Here is a 20,007-nt window from a genome sequence, read left to right on the forward strand (position 1 = left end):
AAGCCAAACTTCTGTCGCTTTTTGTGTTTACGTGGGTGTCATTTAAGACTTTAATGAAGACAGCTTCAGTGCGGTGGTGTGGTCCTACTGAAAGATAAAACAATTGCAAGAATTAGTAAAGCAAAAAACAGCTTTTTCAGTTATTTTACTTAAAAATGGGAAGTTTTAGATGGGCTTGTAGTTTATTGTGGAGATGTCTAAATTGCTCTTTTTTAGCATTGGTGTGATCGCTGCAGTTTTCAGTGTTTGTGGGAAACGGTCTCATCAAAACAAAAATAAAAGATACAGAACAAAAGCAATAAAAAAATAAAAAAATAAAACAAAGGAAAAACAGAGGATGACCACCGAAATAGATATCATCTTTATCTTGCCCTACATTCTTTGTAGAAACACAAACTATTCACCTTGAAGACGTATACTCTCTGTTGTTGTTCTCTGCATGTGTTGTCTCAGAGAATCTTTGTGTTTTATCTTGTTTTTTTTTTTGTTTGTTTTTTTTAACTCTGTCATGTACCAGCATCATGACATGCAGAGAGGTGGTCTATGATTATTATCTAAGATTATGCAGCACAGGATGTTGGCAAGCAGGCCCAGTGGGCCTTTTTGAGTTGTGTGTGAGTGTAAGTTAATTGGGATACAATTAAAATTGGAATGGATCAATGGATCCCACTGCTCCAAGACAGCAGAGACTCAGAAGATCTTATGTGAAACCAAGAAAAGTTCACAATCCTGTGACTCATGTTGTACAACAGGTCTTCATTAGTGAAACACAGCAGTGAAGTGATCTGAGTCGTTTTTCTTCAGGCATTCCCACGGCCATGCTGGAACCCACCCGGCCGTTACCCACATTACCTTCCCGGCGGACACACTCCACCTCAGAGCGGAAACATGACCGGCATTCCCGTCCAGCGCGTCCACCCGGCGACCGACCTGCACTGCCCGGGAACGGCAAACCCAACATCTGTGACGGAAACTTCAACACTGTGGCCTTTTTCAGACGGGAGATGTTTGTCTTCAAGGTGAGCAGAGATGAAACTGGTCCATGATAGAGGAGGAGGGTTCTGTTTCAGCTTTAGCTTGTTGATCCAAATGCTGCTCCATTTATAATTAGTGGGTGTTACCTCCTACAGACGATGAGTCATACAGTCGTGGGTTGCTATAAAAGAAAAACAGTGACTCTGGGATATTTAGATAAAGGTTAATTGGACATGAAGAAGGCAGGATGCAAGACTTAACTCCTTCCTGGAATATGTGGACATCTTTTAAAATGTGCTTACTAAAACTAAAGTCTGTCTCATCCAAATGCAGTTCTGGGATTTAGGAGCCACTTGTAAATGTACTTCCAAACATCATTTCTTTATAATTTGCTTCCAAGCAGTCAGACTTTGTCACTTAAAGAGATCTTGAGCAACAGTTCTCAAGAATTTCTGAGGGTGTTTCAGACTTTTTCTTTGCCTGCTTTTTTACTCAGTCTTGTCCTTGTACCTGAGCATTTTCAGAGGAATGTGTTTTTTTTTGTTTGTTAAGGCACGTAACTCTGACCTATGATTCATTCAAGCAGAAAAAGGCTCCTTTTGGTTTCATCTCTGAAAAACAGCAACAATAACAATTTGAGAGACAGAAAATAGGATTTTTACAGCAACAAGGTGATTCCCAAAGAGCTGTTAGCTGTAAACATGGCATATCTCAGTGTGGCAGAGCACACAAGGTAGTTCGGTTTTTTATTTTAACCTTAGAGTGAAAACGCCAACTAGAGGGAGACAATCCAACCTCCAATAAAATAAAAAAAATTTAAGGCTCAAATTAAACACCTGGACAGACGAATTCACAAAACAAAACCATATTTTATTTACACACAATCATAAAATACACAAGGTTAAAAACTAAACTGACAAATCACTATTCCAATATACCCAAGATACAATGGCGGGTTCTACTAGGAGTTGCAATCCTGAAAGCAAAAAGAGGGTTAATGCATGCAAAGAAAACATAAAAAAAGAAAACAAACCACACACACACACACAATAATGCCCTCTAAATCAATAACAAAACAGGCTGCATCTCCTAGTGATAGCCAGGACTAGACTCGTCCACAATACTTGGATACTACAGGAATCGACAGTCAGGTGGGCTAGGTCCATATGACTGTGTGAAAATTGACCTGGGACAAAACAGTGGCGTGTCCATCGTAGCCGACACGTGATGCGCCTCAATGCACACTCATCCACTGGCCCATGCATGCGGTTTCCACAGAGGGAGAAGGTGAACAACCGACACAGGATACAGTAAGACAGCCGCCATAAACCTAACATGGCTTCAGCTCCTTAAGCCACCGAGCTACTCGGCAACTGATCCACAAATGGTGAAACCCCCTGCTGCCAATGACGGCAGCCTGTATGCAGGGAGCTGCTGCACACCACAGGTACATTCAGCTGACATGCTCTATCACCTCCACTATGATGGCAAGTGGTTTATCAGGGCCACCCAGGAAGATGTAATCCACGCTAACTGGTGAGCTCCTGTCAAATATACCAGCATTCAGCTCTGCCCCCACATTCAGTGCTAATAGATTGCACATGGGATGTGCAATTGAGAGAGAAGAGGGGACAAGGTGAAAACCTTTCCCACCACATCAGCATGGTGTGCAGTGTGTCCTTAAAAAATCGATGGCATTGAAAGGAACCAGATGAGGTGGCTTGGGGATCTGGTTAGGATGCCTGCTGAGGTATTCCTGGCACGTCCCTCCGAAAGGAGACCCCTGGGGATGGCCCAAGAAACCCTGGAGAGATTACATCTCTAGGTGGGCCTGAGAACACCTCAGGATACCCCCAGATGAGCTAGTAAATGTGCCAGGAAAGAGGGAAGTCTGGGCTTCCCTGCTTAGTCAGCTGCCCCTGTGACCTGACCATGGATAAGCAGCAAGAAAATGGATGGATAAAAAATAGGGAGAAAAAGCTGAGGTATGCCAAATGAGACATGAACTGGACTAACAATCAGACCACAGGTCCAGTGGTGGGATGAATCCTCCCCAGTTGCCAGACCTTAACACTACTGAAGCAGTGTACGCATATCTTGACAGAGTGGTACAAAAGGCAGAAACATCCAAAGCAGACCTTTGGGATGTCCTTTAATAAGTCCATCCATCTATCCATCCATTTTCCGCACTCACTTAGTCCAATGCTGGGTTGCGAGGGTTTGGAGCTACTGCTGGGTGAGAGGTAGGGTACACACTGGAAAGGTCACTAGTCTCTTTAGGAAGTTTAGAGAACTTTTCCTGAAGACTGCTTAAAGAAGTGACTGAAAGCTTCACTAAGAGGTTTCAGAAGAGTAAAGCTCCTCAGACCAAATATTTATTTCTTAGACTTGTACAAGCTCTGTTTTTGCCTCTCATGCCTTTACATGTAAAGGCATAAAGGTAAATATGTGATAAATAATAAATAATAATAATAAAGAAATAATAATAAGTAATAATAAATTATTATTAATAATAATAAAGAAAATATATATATTTTCTTAATTTGCTTAATATAGTTTTGTTTTCTGTGTAATATAGATATGAGTACAAATATGTGCAACTGGAGGTCTATACATGACAGTCTATGTAAGAAAGGGGCTCAGAAGGTAACAATGGCCAGTCATTAAAAGCTTTACAAGGGCATGTCGCCCTGCTGCTAAATCCAGCACGCTCATGAAACTGTGAGCAGCCCAGTGGCATATGGCTCTACTAGCTTATGATCATTAAAATCAGCCATATGCTTCCAGGACAGTTAGCACCACACTGATGCAGCTGTGTTGCAGCACACACAGCATGCGTGTACGTTTAGATGATGTTTCATGACAGTAAATCTGGACATTTTGTTCATAATATTTATACTGTCACACTGAGAGAAGCCAGGTTTGATACACTACACATGCTGGAAGAAGTCCCATTAATTTTTTTCCATAATGGAATAACTAACAATCGAGCTAGCCGGGGAACTAGTTAAAGCTATATGACCCACTTTTACCTGTTTCTTTTAGGAGTTTACTTTGTTGTGCCACACAATTATTGCAGCAGAAGAATAAAATCAGAATTTAATAAAATGTCAAACAGATGCTGCTGAAAGCTAATTAACCTAGCTTAGATTCACTGTTTTGGCTGCATCCTGAGACTGCAATAAAATTTTTGAGGTTATCATTTTTTTTTTTTTTTCATTTAGTTTATGATGATTTTATGGAACTACCTCATTAGTTGAAATAACTAAAACAGCAACCTAATTTCAGAGGAACACATGTAGAGATTTGAAGATACGTCAAGCCAGGCAGGATGTTGTGATGGGAGCACCACCCTGTTATCTGTGCCTGCCACTGTTTTCTTGGTGAGCTTTGGTTTAGTTTGGCCAAAAAGTGGGCCAAAACAAATTCAGTGCCAAAAGGAGAGATGAGCCAAGAACAGAAATGGACCTTACAAAATCGTAATACGAAGCAACAAGATTAACAACACAGATCCTAGTCCTGGAATAGATTTCTGACTCTGATGTACAAACACAGCTCAGATTTTACCAGATTGTAATTTGTGTTTCTGGATTGAGTAGATACACCTTATGTGTGTTTAAAAGTGAAAAATCTAAGGCATCTCAAATACAATTTTGCAATGACCAATTAACAATCTGGTGTTGTGTTGCAGTCTGATTCCCTGCAAAATCCAATTTAAGCACCATTACCTTAGCACCAGCATTGCATGGTTTAAACAACACAGCCACAGTACCGAAGTATTCTTGCACACCATGTCCATCCCTTTATGACCACAGTGTACCATCTTATGATGGCTACTTCCTTCAGGATAAAACCTGTCACAAAGCTCAAATCATCTCTATCTGGTTTCTTGAAGATGACAATGGTTTCACTGAACTCCAATGTCCTCCACTGTCACCAGAACTCAATCCAATAGAGCAGCTTTGGGATGTGGTGGAACAGGAGATTTTCATCATGGAGGTGCAGCCAACAAATCTGCAGGGATGGATGTGACGTGTGACGGTATCATATCAATATGGAGCAAAATCTTGGAGTAATGTTTCCAACACCTTGTTAAATCTATGACAGCAAGAATTGAGGCCGTTCTGGAGGAAAACGGGGTCCAACCCAATACTAGCGAGGTTGGTGCTGAGGGTGTAGAATAGTCAAAAACAGTCAAAAATATCTGTAAAAAGCATGTGAAGGGAATAATGTTGAAACTTTAATATTTGTGTTTCAGGACTGAAATACTTTCATTTACGGATTTTATTGTTTCATTTAGTAACAGTGTTGTTTTCATCAACGATGACGATGACAAATGTATTTTGTTGAATAACCTTTTTTTCATGACGATAACGAGACAGTGACGAGCTAAAAATGGCTCTCTGATGACGAAAACATGACGACGTTTGTGAGATTTTGTTGACAAGATGAGATGAAAATGTTCATGCACTGACTGTCCGACATTAAAAATGCATGACATTTCTGAGCGCAATCTGTCAGTCAACAATGCTGCTGCACCTTGGCCACGCCCACCACCAGACCTGCAGCGTGCACACAGACAAGCAGTTTATTCACTCATAGATAAATCATGGCAGCAATGTTGACGAAGGGGTTTGGTGATCTGAAGCGACGAAACGATTAATGGACATATTTTAACTATAATCCATCATAATTTCACTGGCAGACCAGGTCAAGTTGAGCATGTGTTCCTCATTCTTTGCTTATATTTTGGGCATGTGTAGGTTCAGGGTGGAGTATTGCACTTCAGAAAATTCTCAGAAATAAAGCCACAGTTACCAAAGTAAGGATGTTGTTACTCTTTGCTTTTTTTGAGTAACTGATTCAACAGTAAGAACTTTAAGTGCACAATGCACAATTCTAAGTAGATCATAAAGTATTCGCTGTTGGCTGGGAAAAATTCTAAGTCTAAAAGCATTCATTTTAATTTTGTAGTTATTGATTAAAATAAAAACCAAACAACAAGCTCACAATGTGTTGCTATATGTTGAACTTATAGATCAGCTATTTCCTTGTGTGACATGTTTGTATGATGAAGTAGGGCATCAGTTCATGAAAAAAGTTGAAATATAAAAATAAAAGGTTTCCGCCCAACATCAGTTAAGTATAGCGCGACAGCATTGCATCCCTGTTGATGGGAAAGTCTCAGCTAAAACTATCAGTCTGGTAAAGGATCTGGTTATTACGCAAAAGCATTAAGGTTAACTTGTTTTATGAATTTGAAATTTGAAATTTATTTAATGGAAAACCCCTTGACATGCAACATCTTGTTTTCAAGGGGGTTCATAAAACAAAGAAACAGCCCACAATACAAACTGGGACATGGCCAAGATAACATTTACAAACAAACAGACATAATACAATACAAACAAGTAAACAAACAAACAAACAAACAAACAAAAAAACTTAAAAACAACTTGCTCACCCATCACACAATTGTCAAGTTATAGGAGTAATAAAAAAATAGAAACATGAACAAATAAAAAATAATAATAATAATAATAATAATAATAATAATAATAATAATAATAATATAAAGAGAAAACATAAAATAAAATAAAACAAACATGAGTTAACAACAGTAAAATAAAGTTACCCATAAATTAAAAGCATGAGTGAGGTGTTTAAATATAAGCAAATAGGGAAGTCTTAAAGCACTGAAAAGAGACAATTGATCTAAGAGGAAGTGGGAGATTATTCCAGTCATGGGGGGCTCTATACTGAAATGACCGCCAGGCAATAACTTTAAGGATTCTAGGAACAAAAAAGTATGGGTACTGAGAGTGTCTAAGTGTATGTGATGTAGTACATGGGAATAAAAAGTCCTTCAGTTAAGAGGGACATTTAAAGTACACACATTTAAATATAAAAAGAAACCAGTGATAGAGCCTTCTAGAATTGGGAGAAAGACAATTTAAAGAGTTATACAAAAGACAATTCTGAGTTCTAAAAGGACACTTCAAAATAAATCTCCACAATGAATTAAAAAGTACATTGATGGGCTGCAAAACAGTATCAGTTGTAATCATGTAAACAATATAAATACAACATAATTGCAATACTTGTTATAACCTGTCAGCCTTGATTCCACTTTTTAATGCATATTATTGACCTAAATTAATTTGTTTTAAGACTAATACTTTTGTTTTATTTGACTAAAACTAGACTAAAAACTTTTTGAATTTTTATCGACTAAAACTAGACTAAAAATATCAAACATAGAAATGACTAAAATGTGACTAAAACTAATAATTCGTCCTGAAGACTAAAACTGAGACTAAAACTGAGATGCCTGCCAAAAATAACACTGTTTAGTAACATAACAGGTAGATAAAATTGTAAATAAATAATAAATGTTTACTAAATTTAAATATATTAAAATATTAAAAATTATTTATACTGAATTTTCACCTCTGTGAAAGAGACAGTCTGACTTTGAGATTGAGAGGAAAAAAAGTGTAAAAATCTATTCAGATGTATCTGATCTTTAAACTGAATGTTAGAAAAGGTCACAGACCCATCCAACTCTCCATTCACCAACAAGACTTCATGTCAGTGAGTATCTTTCTCCTTTCTGTCAGCCTACCTGTCCACACCTGTCTGTCTCTGCTCTGATGGATTTATACCAGAATGTCTGCACCTCACTTCCATCTCCACCTCTCTGTGTATCTGTCTGACTTTATAACTATCAAAGGCTGTGACTGACATGAAGATACAGCTTTATGCACTACTGTGGCCACATTTGGTGCAGAACAGTTTTTCAAAACTCTTTCTTAACCCTCAAAGAAACTACTCAGAGGGGTAACACAAGATGACCGCCAACATTCTTAGGTTTTTCTCACAAGGTTACACTGTTAGATAACATGGGAGAAGTTTCAGCTTCCTTTCCTGAGAATCAGTGGGATTATATGTTTTCATGAGTGATAAGCTCCAGATTCCACCTGTTGCCACTGATTTTCAGTCAAGCTCTTGTGTCATGTGGCGTATCTCAGCTGTTTCTCTGTTTTTCTCTTCCTCAAAAATGACTTCGTGACAACCACACTTCCATGGAGACCATTTCTGATGAGGCTTCAGCCAACAATAGATGGATCAACTGAAGGTCCAGATGCATCTCTCAGGTCCTTTTGTCAGGTCTTAGCTGGATTTGTTCCTGTTTCTTCAGGACATCACTTTCAGATCCTGTTCACCTGCTGTAGATAGTTTTTTAGTCCTGACACGTCTTCTTTTGATCTCCACTTGTCCAATTCCCCCAAATGTTTTAAGGACACAATGCACATCATGCTGAGAAGTTTTCAGCTAACAGTTCTTTGAGAATCACTTTGTTCCTGCAACATTCCTATTTCCTGTCTGTCAAACTGTGTTATCTTTGCTATTTTTCAGAGATGCCTCTAAAAGGAGCCTTTTTCTGCTTGAATGATTCATAGGTCAGTGTTTAGTTACTCTGAAAATTGTCAGGTACAAGGACTCGAAATGACGGGTAAAGCAGAAAAGACTCAAAGAAAAACTTTTGAAGACCTCCAGAAATTCTTAAGCACTTCTAGAGATTTTCACTAAGTGGGTTCTTGGGAGAGAAATATGAAGAAATGAGGGCTGGATTAGGACTTTTCCAAATACTGTAGATCTCCATAAACTCTGGAATGTTTCAGTTAGGAAACAGCTCAGGTACCTTGCATTTGTTCCTTATTTTGGTTGCTAAGTTCTTTTGTTTAAGAGCTAAACTCATTTTAAGAAACTCCTTTAGGTTAAGGAAAAAGTAGCAAGAAAACCTTCAGTCCTTTCTGAGGACATTATAATGACAATAACATTTTAAGGGTCTAGGACAACACCAGGATGTGGTCTCACTAAAAGCACCCTTAAAAACAAAAGATCACCTGAAGCAATCCTGTCAACTTCACTGGAAAGAGCAGATTTTCTCTGTGTTTGTTTAATATTAATAGACTATGAAAAAACCACAGATATGATAGTTTCAATTTGATAGTACAAAAATATTTACTGTATCCAAGCATAAAAGTGGGAAGGGTTAGGATGGGGTGGGATAGTGGGTGTCTTTCAATATATATGTTATTTTTCATAATTTTATCATGGAAAAAAAAAAATGGATTAATACTTTGATCCCAGTTCAGTTCTTATTAAAACCAAATAAGAACTGTCCTCACATCTGCTTGAATAGCAACCCAGGCTCTGATCTACCCATCCTATGTATTCATTCTTCTTTCCTTCTGCTCGATTCTCTCTGATTCCATATCAGGAACCTCGAGGGAGAGCAGATTTCCCATAAGTCGTTATTTGTTTGTTTCCTTTCCAGAGACTCAGCATGCTTTAACTGTCCCAAACTTTGCCCACTGATTCTAAAAATATACTTATTACATGCTAATACTTATTTGAATTTCTGATTGCTGTCACAGCTGCAACACAGATGCACATCATTTTGCAACCACAGGTGTTGGAAAGGAGACACTCATTGTGGGACGGTTCCACAGAGACGAACACTCATGGCTCCTTTCACTGGATGATTTCCTTTGTTTTTCTGTATGGGTTCAAACAGAGCATTAGCGGTCTGCTAGATGATGTTGGCTGACTCAAGCAAAAGTGTGCGTATGTGTGTGTGGATGCTAGTGTTAGTATTTTTGTGAGGACTATCTGTGAGCGAGGACATCTCTAGAAAGTGGGAATATTGTGGCCACTCTTATTCTGGGTCAAACCTGGAGACAGCTGTTTGAAGGTTCTGGTTGTAACCAGATCCCCAGAACGCATGTGGTCACATAGGTCCTCACAGTGACAGATGCACAAGTATGTGTGTTCATTGCTCAGCAGGGACTTGGCCATGTCCTAGATTCACCAAAGCCAAATGATAATGAGCTCAGATTGATGCTCACCTTCTTCTCCTCCTTTCTACATCCATCTCCCCCTGCTTTCTCCACCCTCCTCTTTCTTTCCTCTCCTCACATGTTTCCAATCCTGTTGGTCCTCCTCTTTGTTCTTCTTTCTTTTCACCCAGACCTCTGTTGTCTTTACATCATTTATTTTCTTTATAACACTATTCTCAGTGTTGCTCAGTGAGATTTGGTCTGAATGCCAAAAGCAATGTTTTGGCCCCCAATGACCTGAACTTCACATGGCATTTCATCATCTCTCCAGAATTCAAGCAGCACAAGATGAGATGACAGCTCAATCGATTTCAGTTGTTTTAGACAAATGTTTTTGTTTTGTTTGTTTTGTTTTGTTTGTTTTTTTTTATTTCAAATGGGAAAAAACTGATGTATAGTAAAGTGGGTGTACCAAAGGGAATATGGATTATAACCAATCACAGTAGAGATGGAACCTGACAAACAAATGCAAGCAATGTTTTTATGATATTAACAGCTTAAGTTGTTTTCTTTTTTTCAGTTTTGGGCAAAAACATCACATTTTTTGTTGTTTGAAAAGTTATAACCATCTTCATCTCTCACTCATCATCTTTTATAAGAATGCAACTGAAAACTTCATGAAATTTGACCCAAACTAAAAAAAAAAAAAAAAGGAAATTTGTTACATTCATGCATTTAAGCTTTAAGACTCAATCTACCAAAATGTCAAATTTACCATTTAAAAGTAGTACAAGTTAAAACACAAAGACTAGAGAAAAAAGAACTTCCAAACTCGTGAATATATCTGGACATAAATTAACTGTAAATAAGAGAGGAAACAATGAAAATAGTTTAATTATTCCATCTACAAAATACAGTCCATATCAACAAGAGCATTGTAATGAACCAGTTGGAAGTGCTGCATGCTAACATATAATCAGCCTCAGTTTGTCTTAAAACTACAACATTAATACAACATCACAAAACTAATTGAGTGTATTCCAGCTTACCACAAGATGCGTTCATAAAATACAGGCTTTAAGTGGATATTCCAGTTTGAGAATAGTTCAGTTTGCTTCCACATCTGTCTCCTTGAGAAATACGACAGTGTTTAGACAATTTAGATAAATCCCCCTTGCCTTTGAATCTAACATCATTCCCAGATTGCAATACCATTCACATTATATTGCATTATTTTATGAAAAATGGTGAATATTGCACAAAATGCTTTCCTTTTATGGTACAGAACTCTTTGTAAGAGAAAATGTATAATACTGCTCAGTTTGAGCCATTTCATACAGCATTTTGTTACAGTGTACGTCTGCAGTCTACATAATCGAGGCTCCATGACCAGAAAAGCTCCAGGCTTATGCAAATAATTAGACTACAGTAGGAATATTTAAAATAGGTTGATAGAGGTCAGCTTGCTGGAGGTCTGTTAGCATGACTGTATAAATATCTCATTCAGACTTCACTTCTTTTAGTTTTTCTTTAGCTCAATTCTTGTTCTAACAAATTATATTCTCCAACTTATTCAAAGGTTTTTTCACCCTTAAAGTCCTTGACAGAAAATTCAACTATCATTATCATTGTCTTGTCCTGGTAAAATGTAAATCATGAAGATAGTTTGATTGAATAAGCAAGCGGCTGTCTGGTGTGCAAAATAATGAATAGTCTTGCTCTTTCTTTTATTAACATGTTTAAGATTAACTCATAAGCCCTCAAATCTACATGAAACACAGTAAGAGGGGACTGTGTGGTTCATTTATGAAGAAGCAGACATGGACAAAATGTGTTTTCTTTTAGAGCTGCACATCAGAGGAAAGCAGTACCACTCAGTGTCAGACAAAGGGCATTACAGTACATTTAAATCCAGTCTGAAGAAGTGGCTGCTAAACAACAAGATTTGTCAGCATTGAAAATACAGTTTTTGGTCTTTTTGCCAGGCAGTTCAATAATCACAGTTCTGCCCCATATTTCATATCTTTTATAGTTGTATGTTAGTAGTAGAAAAAAATATTATAAACACTGTCAGTATTCGATGCAGTTTGTATGTGATTGTGTTTCAGGTTGATCTTCTAAGTTGCTGTTTGTTTTATGTGCCCCTTTTATTTCAGGGTTCTCTGACCTTTTTAATATTGGTTAATAATGTTGATAATTAAAAACACATACAAAAAGCTGTTAATTCTGGCACATTTAAATTTTGATGTTCATCAATGTGCACCGTTCATTTTAAATTAAACGTTAAAATAAAATAATTAGCATGGCTTCTCTTCTCCTCTGCCTCCTTTAGTGATATCAGAACACATAACAAATGTAGTTTGTTTGTAGATTTGGAGGTGAAGGTCTGAATTGGAAGCTCATCTCTATAAAGTTGAAAACAACCAGATAGCAAACTAGAACTCTGTAGCCGGTGCGGAGTTATATTGTGCAGCATTGTGCAGACATTGTCTGGAAACTATCCAAAAACTCGGAGTATCTGAAGCAGAGGAAGATCCGTTTTAAAGAAGACCTTACTCCAGAAGATCAGGAGCTGCTCAAACGACTGTGGCCACAGATCATGAAGGTCCGTGAGGAGAAAAAGATCGCCTTTTTGTCGGAGGAAGAGCCTTTGTTGACAACAAAGAGATTTGCTGAAAGGCACAGCTCGTATCTTCGAGCCTATCCTGTTTTGGCTGATTCCAACAGGTTGATGCGCGCTGATGCACAGACCGACGGCTGTAAGATGGTGAGGACGACTGTTCATTCAGACTGACTTGGTTGGTTGAATGATCTGAAATTGCACAGCCTGTTATGATGCTAATATTCTGTATTACTTATGAGGAAAGTTTGGTTAGTTAATAACTGCTAGGTTTTTCAGGAAGTTCAGACTTCTGTTTGATCTTATCATTTCAGTTTTAAGATTTCTTTCTGTTAATGCTCAGGGCTTAAGAGACATTACGGAGCAAAAAGCTCTCTTTATTTATGCAAAAAACTTTGATGCAGACTTCTGCTTTATCCAAGAAAATCATTCAGTGGAAACTGGCTATACCTTCAGGAAATCACAATGGGGAGAAGATCTTTGGATGCCACACAGAAACCAACGTTCAGGAGTAACAATGACTCTTAGATGCAAGATTACTTCAGTTTTTGCTGATAAAAATGGACATTTTATATTTGACTGTTTATCTGTCGAACCAATTTTATTTAGTTGGGAACATTTATGGGTAAAATAATGACAGAAAATAAGGAGTTGTTACTGGTCCTAAGTTCACATATTGGGTCTGCAGTTAAACAATTTGGAAATGTCAAAGTAATATTAGGTGGTAATTTTAATGTTACTGTGAATGATGAGGTTGATAGATTTCCTAGTAAAAAGAGGAAAAATTATTTTTTAGTTGACTTTATGACTGCAAATGAGTTGGCGGATGCATGGCGATTAATGAAACCTAATTGTAAGGAGTAACAAAACCGACACCTCCTAATCCAGAATCGACCTCTGGTTGGTCTCAGAGTCTATTTTAAATCTACCATATAGGGCTGAAATTGTCCCTAGCCCTCTAACTGGCCATAAAGCCATTGTCCTTACTTTAAATCTATCTTCAGGTGATTTGACGAAAAAGCTAACCCCTGGTTACTGGAAATTAAACAATCATCTCTTAATTAACAAAACATTAAGACGGAACATTAAAGAACTAATCTTGGAGTACTGGAGCTTGGCGAAACATGACAAATGTTATAGCAAATGTTGGGAGCTCATAAAATTTGAATTGCAAAAGCTTCTGAGAACATCTGGTGCTACTCTTAAAAGGAATGGGAAGAAAGAGGAAGATGATCTGACAACAAAGTTAATTGCTCTGTCTTCAATTCCATCTGAAAATTTATCAGAGAAGCAGAAAGTGCAATTGAACTCCTTACAACTTAAACTGGACCTACTATATGTAAATAAAGCTAAGGGTGCTTTTGTGCGCTCAAGGGCTAAGTGGATTGAAAAGGGTGAACAAAATTCCAGTTACTTCTTCAAATTAGAAAAACAAAGACAAACAAGGAATGGTAAACAAACTGTGTACGGATGGAAAGATAATCCAAAAGAAATAGCTACAATTTGTAAAAATTGTTTTAAATCTGTATATGAATCAACACTATCACTAGATGATCAACATCACTTCTTTGGTGCTGTTAGTAACGTTACTGTTAATAGTGAAGGAGACAAATCCATGTGTGACGATCCAATAACTGTGGAAGAAGTGAAGCGAGCAATAAACAAACTCAAACCAAATAAATCTCCTGGTATCGATGGCCTGTCCTCTGAATTTTATAAACATTTCTCAGAGGAATTAGCTCCCTTTCTAATAAAGTTTTTTTTCTCTTTTGTTTTTTTTTTTTTGTTTTTTTGTCTGTTCTTTTGGAAGACATAAAATCGATAAAAACTCAAGCTACCACATGGAACTACCAAAAGGTTTGATTTGAAAAAAAGGAATACGTGAGGGATGTCCGGTTTCTCCATGTCTCTTCTTACTACCAACGCAAATTCTGGCCACTTGCATTAAAAATAGTGAGCTGAAAGGCATTTCTGTTGCGGAGAGGGTTATCACTCCAAGCCAGGTAGCAGAAGACACCACCCTTTTCTACAGGATAAAACCCCAGTGAAAATTGCTATCAAAATTCTTAATGATTTTTCCAAAGTCTCTGGTCTTAAACTCAACATATCCAAATGTGAATTGTTTTCCATAAAACCGTGCAGTGAAATAGAAATTGCAGGTATCCCTTTAAGATCTAAAGTTAAATACCTGAGAGTGACTATGCATTAGATGTCCCCAAAGATGTGTGCTCTACTGTAGAACAAGCCCTATTTAATTTCATTTGGAAAAGAAAAGTCCATCAAATCCACAAGAATGTAGTGATTAATAAACTAAATTCTGATGGTTTTAACACTTTAGAGTTTTACACATTGCATTCCTCCTTAAAAGGGTTAAAAGGTATTTGCTAAATCCAAGCTCATTATGGACATTTATCTCCCACCATATTTTTGAAGCCTTTGGACAGGGGTGTCCAAAGTCGGTCCTCGAGGGCTGTTGTCCTGCAGGTTTTCAGTGTTTCTTGTTTCAACACACCTGACTCAAAGTCAATATATCCAACAGCCAATTAAGTTTTGCACAATGACTCATTAATTTGAGTCAGGTGATTTTGGAACAGGGACACATCGAAAACCTGCAGGATTGTGGCCCTCGAGGACCGGCACTGGACACCCCTGCCTTAGGAGGTTTTAATTTTTTGTTAAAGTGCAATTACAACAGAGATAAAATACCCATCAAATTGTCCAACTTTCACATGCAAATGCTTCTCTCCTGGTCCCTGGTGTACAAGCATAACTTTACCCCACACTCATTATTATTACTATTACATTTGGAATAATCAGGACATCTGTTTTAAGCATAAATCATTATATTAAAAAACATGGGTGGAAAATGGCATTTTGCTCCTCAGTCAGTTACTTAACAGGGATGGTCGCTTACTTACATATTATGAATTTCTAGAACAATTTAATTTTCCTGTAACTCCCAGAGAATATGCCATTGTTACTGGTGCTATTCCCTCAGGCAGCAAACATCTTGTCTCAGCTGCACCTAGAGCGGCTCCACCTAATGCTCTTCCAGAACTATTTATTGGGAACTCTGAGCCCTTTATTAGCAAAAAAACAACCATAACAATAACAAATGTGTAAGAGAATTAATGAATTAATTCAAAGCGATCTGAGCTGTTTTTGTTTAGAATAATGAGTATCTTGATATGGACTGGAAGAAGGTCTGGTCATTACCTAGACAATTCTTTATTGCCAACAAAGTGCGAGAAGTGTCTCTGAAAATTCTCCACAGGTGTTATCCAGTTAATGGTTTTCTGGAAAGATTTAATAACAATGTGGAGCATGTATGCTCTTTCTGTCGCAAGCAGATGAAACTATATGTCATCTCTTTTGGGATTGCTCTTATTGTCAAATCTTCTGGAATGATGTTACTTTGTACCTTAACAAAAAACTGGAGTATCAAGTTAAGATGAAGATTGAATATGTTCTATTTGGCTGCTTTAATGATCACCTCCCTTACAAAATAAGATTTGTCATTAACCTCCTCATTCTACTTGCTGAATTTCATATACATTGTAGTAAATTTGCTAAGCTAAAACCAAGCTTGTCAGTTTTCCTATGTTATGTCAACATGTATATGAAGTCCTTAACATTTTGCACAAATTCAAAAGCTGTGAAAACCAGAATGTTATGTGATGATGACCCGAGCCTGAATTATAAGTTGTGTTCTATTGTTATTATTGGATTCGCTTCTGTTTATGTAATGTAAATATACTTCTTTAAATAAAAATGTTCAAAAAAAAGATAGAAAGAAAGAAAGAAAGAAATACTTTAGTAGTCCTCAGCTACAGTTAAAAAGAACAGATAAAATTCCCAAAAAATCCCTCTGCCCTCTACCTAGCCTAGTGGTACCAAGGAAACAGGGGTGTGAGAGGACCTCATTGCCCTCACCTCCTCCGCTCTTGAATGTTTGTGAAGTGTGTGTTGTTTGCAATTAAAACTGAGGGGCAGTTACCACACCATGCTGGAAGCAAGGCCACTCTAGAAGCCTTGGTGATATTGTTTTGCTAAGTGTGTTTGCACTTTGCACATTTGTTGGCAGATGATGCGAGTTGGGGGTGGGGGAAGAGGTAGTGGAAGGTGTGGCTCATGACATTTGGTCTACAGGCAGTAAACAACAGCAAACTTTGTGGTGAAACAATTTCACTTTTTGCCCTTTTAAGACGATCTGTGTTTTTACTGAGTTTGGTATGTTTATATAGTCGTGTTTCTGTATGTTATCTTTGCTGGGGCCTTTTGCCCAGGTCATGTTTGAAAATGACAATTGTCAAACATTTTACCTGGAGAAAAAAAAGGTAAAAAGCAAAAAAAGATCTGGGTATTAAGTCCAGGATAAATAGTTGGTAGATCATCTACATACAACATAAATAAAAGTGGCGCCAGTAGCACAAAAACCTCCAAGGCACTCTTGTTTAAAATGTAACTGAAATAGCTTTTTTTTCTATGGCCTGATAATGACAAAGAACACCTTGGACAAGGACTGAGGAATCCAGGATGTGCTCTGACACAAACAAATTTCTTTTAAAGTGGACCCAGTTTAGATCCCTACAGAACACCTGTAGGCATGCTGAGTGATTGTGAATGATCATTTTCTTACCCTGATAAACTATGACTGATTTGATAAACAATTAATGCTGCAGATCAAGAGTGTGTTTTACTGTTAATTTTGTGGAAGATGATTCTGCTAGAGGACTTTGGTGATCTTAAGTGAAGCAGTGAAGCAAGCAATGCTAGCGATACAATGAGAACCAGCTTTTATTTATGCTGACAAAGGCTTGTTGCTGAAACAGGAACAATATGCACCCAATTCTGTTGGTGTAATCCAGAGATAAAAATCCTACTTATCCTTTACCTTTGCCTGTTTTTCATCAACAGGTAACAAAGAAAACTTCTTGGAGCGTCTGTCCTGTCATCTGTGACTATTATAACTAATTTGTGATTTTTCTTATTGTGATCTTTATCTTTATCTTATCCTTGATTTGGTATGGAGCGACTGTGTGCACACAATTTCCTCCAGGATTAATAGAATATTCTGATTCTGATCTTTGCGTAATGATGTTGCGGGAGTTCAGACAACAGCTGCAGGGTCAATTTTTTCTGTGTTCTGTTCCAGGATCGGTGGTTTTGGCGTTTGAGAAACAACAAGGTGCAAGAAGGTTATCCTATGCAGATTGATCAGTTCTGGAAAGGACTGCCACCTCGCATCGATGCTGCCTATGAGAGGTCTGACGGAAAGTTTGTCTTCTTCAAAGGTATGCAGAAAATAAAAATCAGATTTGAAAGCTGAATCAGATCTTTTACTAAGTATTATGAATGCTGTGACTAAAATGGATGCAACTTTGATTGTGTTTTGTTACTGCATCAGATTTGTTTGAGCTACAGATTGAACATTCTCAAAAAGTGTGATAATGTGTGGATTGCTGACTTAAAACGACAAAAATAATTACACAAATGCAAATTTCTAAATAGCTTGCAGCTTGTAAGCTACAAATGTCTGAAAACATAAGTTTTTGCGGTTTGCTGTTGATTATTAAGTCTTTACCAACAACACTCACTTGCATTTGTATCATACTCTTGTGCAAATCCAGTCCATTTGCATATTACCTTTAAATGTCGCAATGGGGAAATATAAAGGAAGGAAAAAATCAAAACAACTTATTTCTGCAAATTAACATTAGAAAATATGCCCGGTCTTCCACATTCAAAGAGATACAACCTCAGATCAGAAAATGTTGGACAGTTTGGAAATGTACATTTATTTCATTGCAGACAGAATAAACCCAGGGTATTTTAACTTTTATTTACTACCAACTTCATTGAATTTATTAATATAAATCCATTTTTTCATTTCTATCTGCAACATATTCCATACAAATTTGGACAATAAAGTGTTTTAGCACTTTAAAATGTTTCCATTACTTCTCACAACAAGTGATGAAGAGTTTCAGCTGTTGTGTTTAGTTTTTACTCCAAACACGGGCCGAGAATATACATGCTTTAAACTACCTGTATTCACATTTATCATGGCTACTTGTTTCATTGTTCATGAGCACAGAAATTAAAACTATACACATGCAATACCATATGGAGATAACTGAAAGAGGCTGTGTACGAGCAAATTTCAGAATATATATCTAGTTTAATTTATTTAGTCACCTGAAACTTCTGCAAAGTCAAAGCACTTGCTTTTACTAATGCGATCTTAAACCAAATGTTAAAACTTTGTGATTTGTCCGGTGTAAACCGTTTACATCCTGCAAATGTGCCCCCCTAGTGGAATAGTCTAATGACAACTGTAGTAGAATATGAACTATTACACCTGTGACCAAGCTGGGTGTTCAACAATACAGGGTCGTGGATGTGTCGAGTCAGGACTTCAGGCAGACCAGTTCAGTAACTGTACCCCCCTCTTCCTCAGCCACGCTGCTAAAATGTAGCAGAACGTTGTTCTTCATTGTCTTGTTGAAAAGTGGATGTCCCTGGAAGGGATGTGGTCTTAAAGGCAGCAGATGCTGCAATAAAGTCTCAGAGAACTTTTCTTTATTAAGAACTCCGATCCCATACCATCACAGAACCGCACTTTTGGACTTGTTGCTAATAACAGTGTGGATGCTTCTTTTGCTCTTTGCTCCATTTCTTCAAACAAAGATCTAAAATACTGATTGGTCTGACGAGGTTTCCATTGTGTCCATCCCAGATGCCTCCTAGTCTAGGGAAGTTGACGGCACCTCTGTAACTCTGGACCAGGTTAACATATAGCTTCTTTTGTGCACAATAAAGTCTGAAGTGACATCTGTGAATGTCCCTCTGTTTTGTAGAACTTGACAAAGGTGTCGTAAATCTTTGTTCATGTGGTTCTATCAGCTATTGGTGAATGATGCTTTCTGATACAGGTCTGTCTGAGGGATCCGATCCGATCACGGTGTACAGCTTAGACTTGCTGCCTGGCCTTCACACACTAAAATTCCTGCAGACTGATTGAATGATTTAATAATATTATGACTGCTGTGGGAAAAATATGGAAATCCCTCCATTAAAGATTGAATAAAATCAACTTGACTTCTATTTCTTGATCCAATTGACTCCAGAATCGACACCAACATCATTCAAATTGAGTAACATTCAAACACTTCAATGATTTTCTCACAATTGGTGGCAAACAGGAAATTCTTTGACTATAAGTGATACTCAAAGACTTTCATGGATGCTGCTTTTAGAAACAATCTGTTCCACCTGTTTTGGACTGTGTTGTTGCCTGAAATGGAATAATTGACTGATAGGTAAAAAGAATGTAACGGGACGAAATATGAAATATTTTGGACACTTTCTGTCTGCAATTAAATAAGTTAAGCAAAATGTAGGAACTCAATTTCTTTTTATGTTTATTCTCCATCTGAATCCATTTACTGTGTCTCACTGAGAAGTTATTGAGTGTTAAATGGAGGAATGTAAATTCAGACCCTGAACATGCTCTCTTGACAAAAGTTTGGTAAAGAATCTAAAAAATATTTCTCTTCATAATTT

General features: G+C 37.5%; 1 protein-coding gene across 1 annotated transcript in view; it reads left to right on the forward strand.

Moving 5' to 3' along the window:
* mmp24 (matrix metallopeptidase 24) overlaps positions 1 to 20,007 on the forward strand; it is a 78,421-nt gene that overhangs the window by 50,134 nt on the left and 8,280 nt on the right. The window contains exons 7-8 of the mRNA XM_041979381.1: positions 805 to 1,019; positions 17,597 to 17,735. Coding sequence (XP_041835315.1) covers positions 805 to 1,019; positions 17,597 to 17,735 — 354 coding nt within the window. The remainder of the gene's footprint in view (positions 1 to 804; positions 1,020 to 17,596; positions 17,736 to 20,007) is intronic.

The sequence above is a fragment of the Melanotaenia boesemani genome, chromosome 3 (genome assembly GCF_017639745.1).
Source record: "Melanotaenia boesemani isolate fMelBoe1 chromosome 3, fMelBoe1.pri, whole genome shotgun sequence".
Lineage (NCBI taxonomy): Eukaryota > Metazoa > Chordata > Actinopteri > Atheriniformes > Melanotaeniidae > Melanotaenia > Melanotaenia boesemani.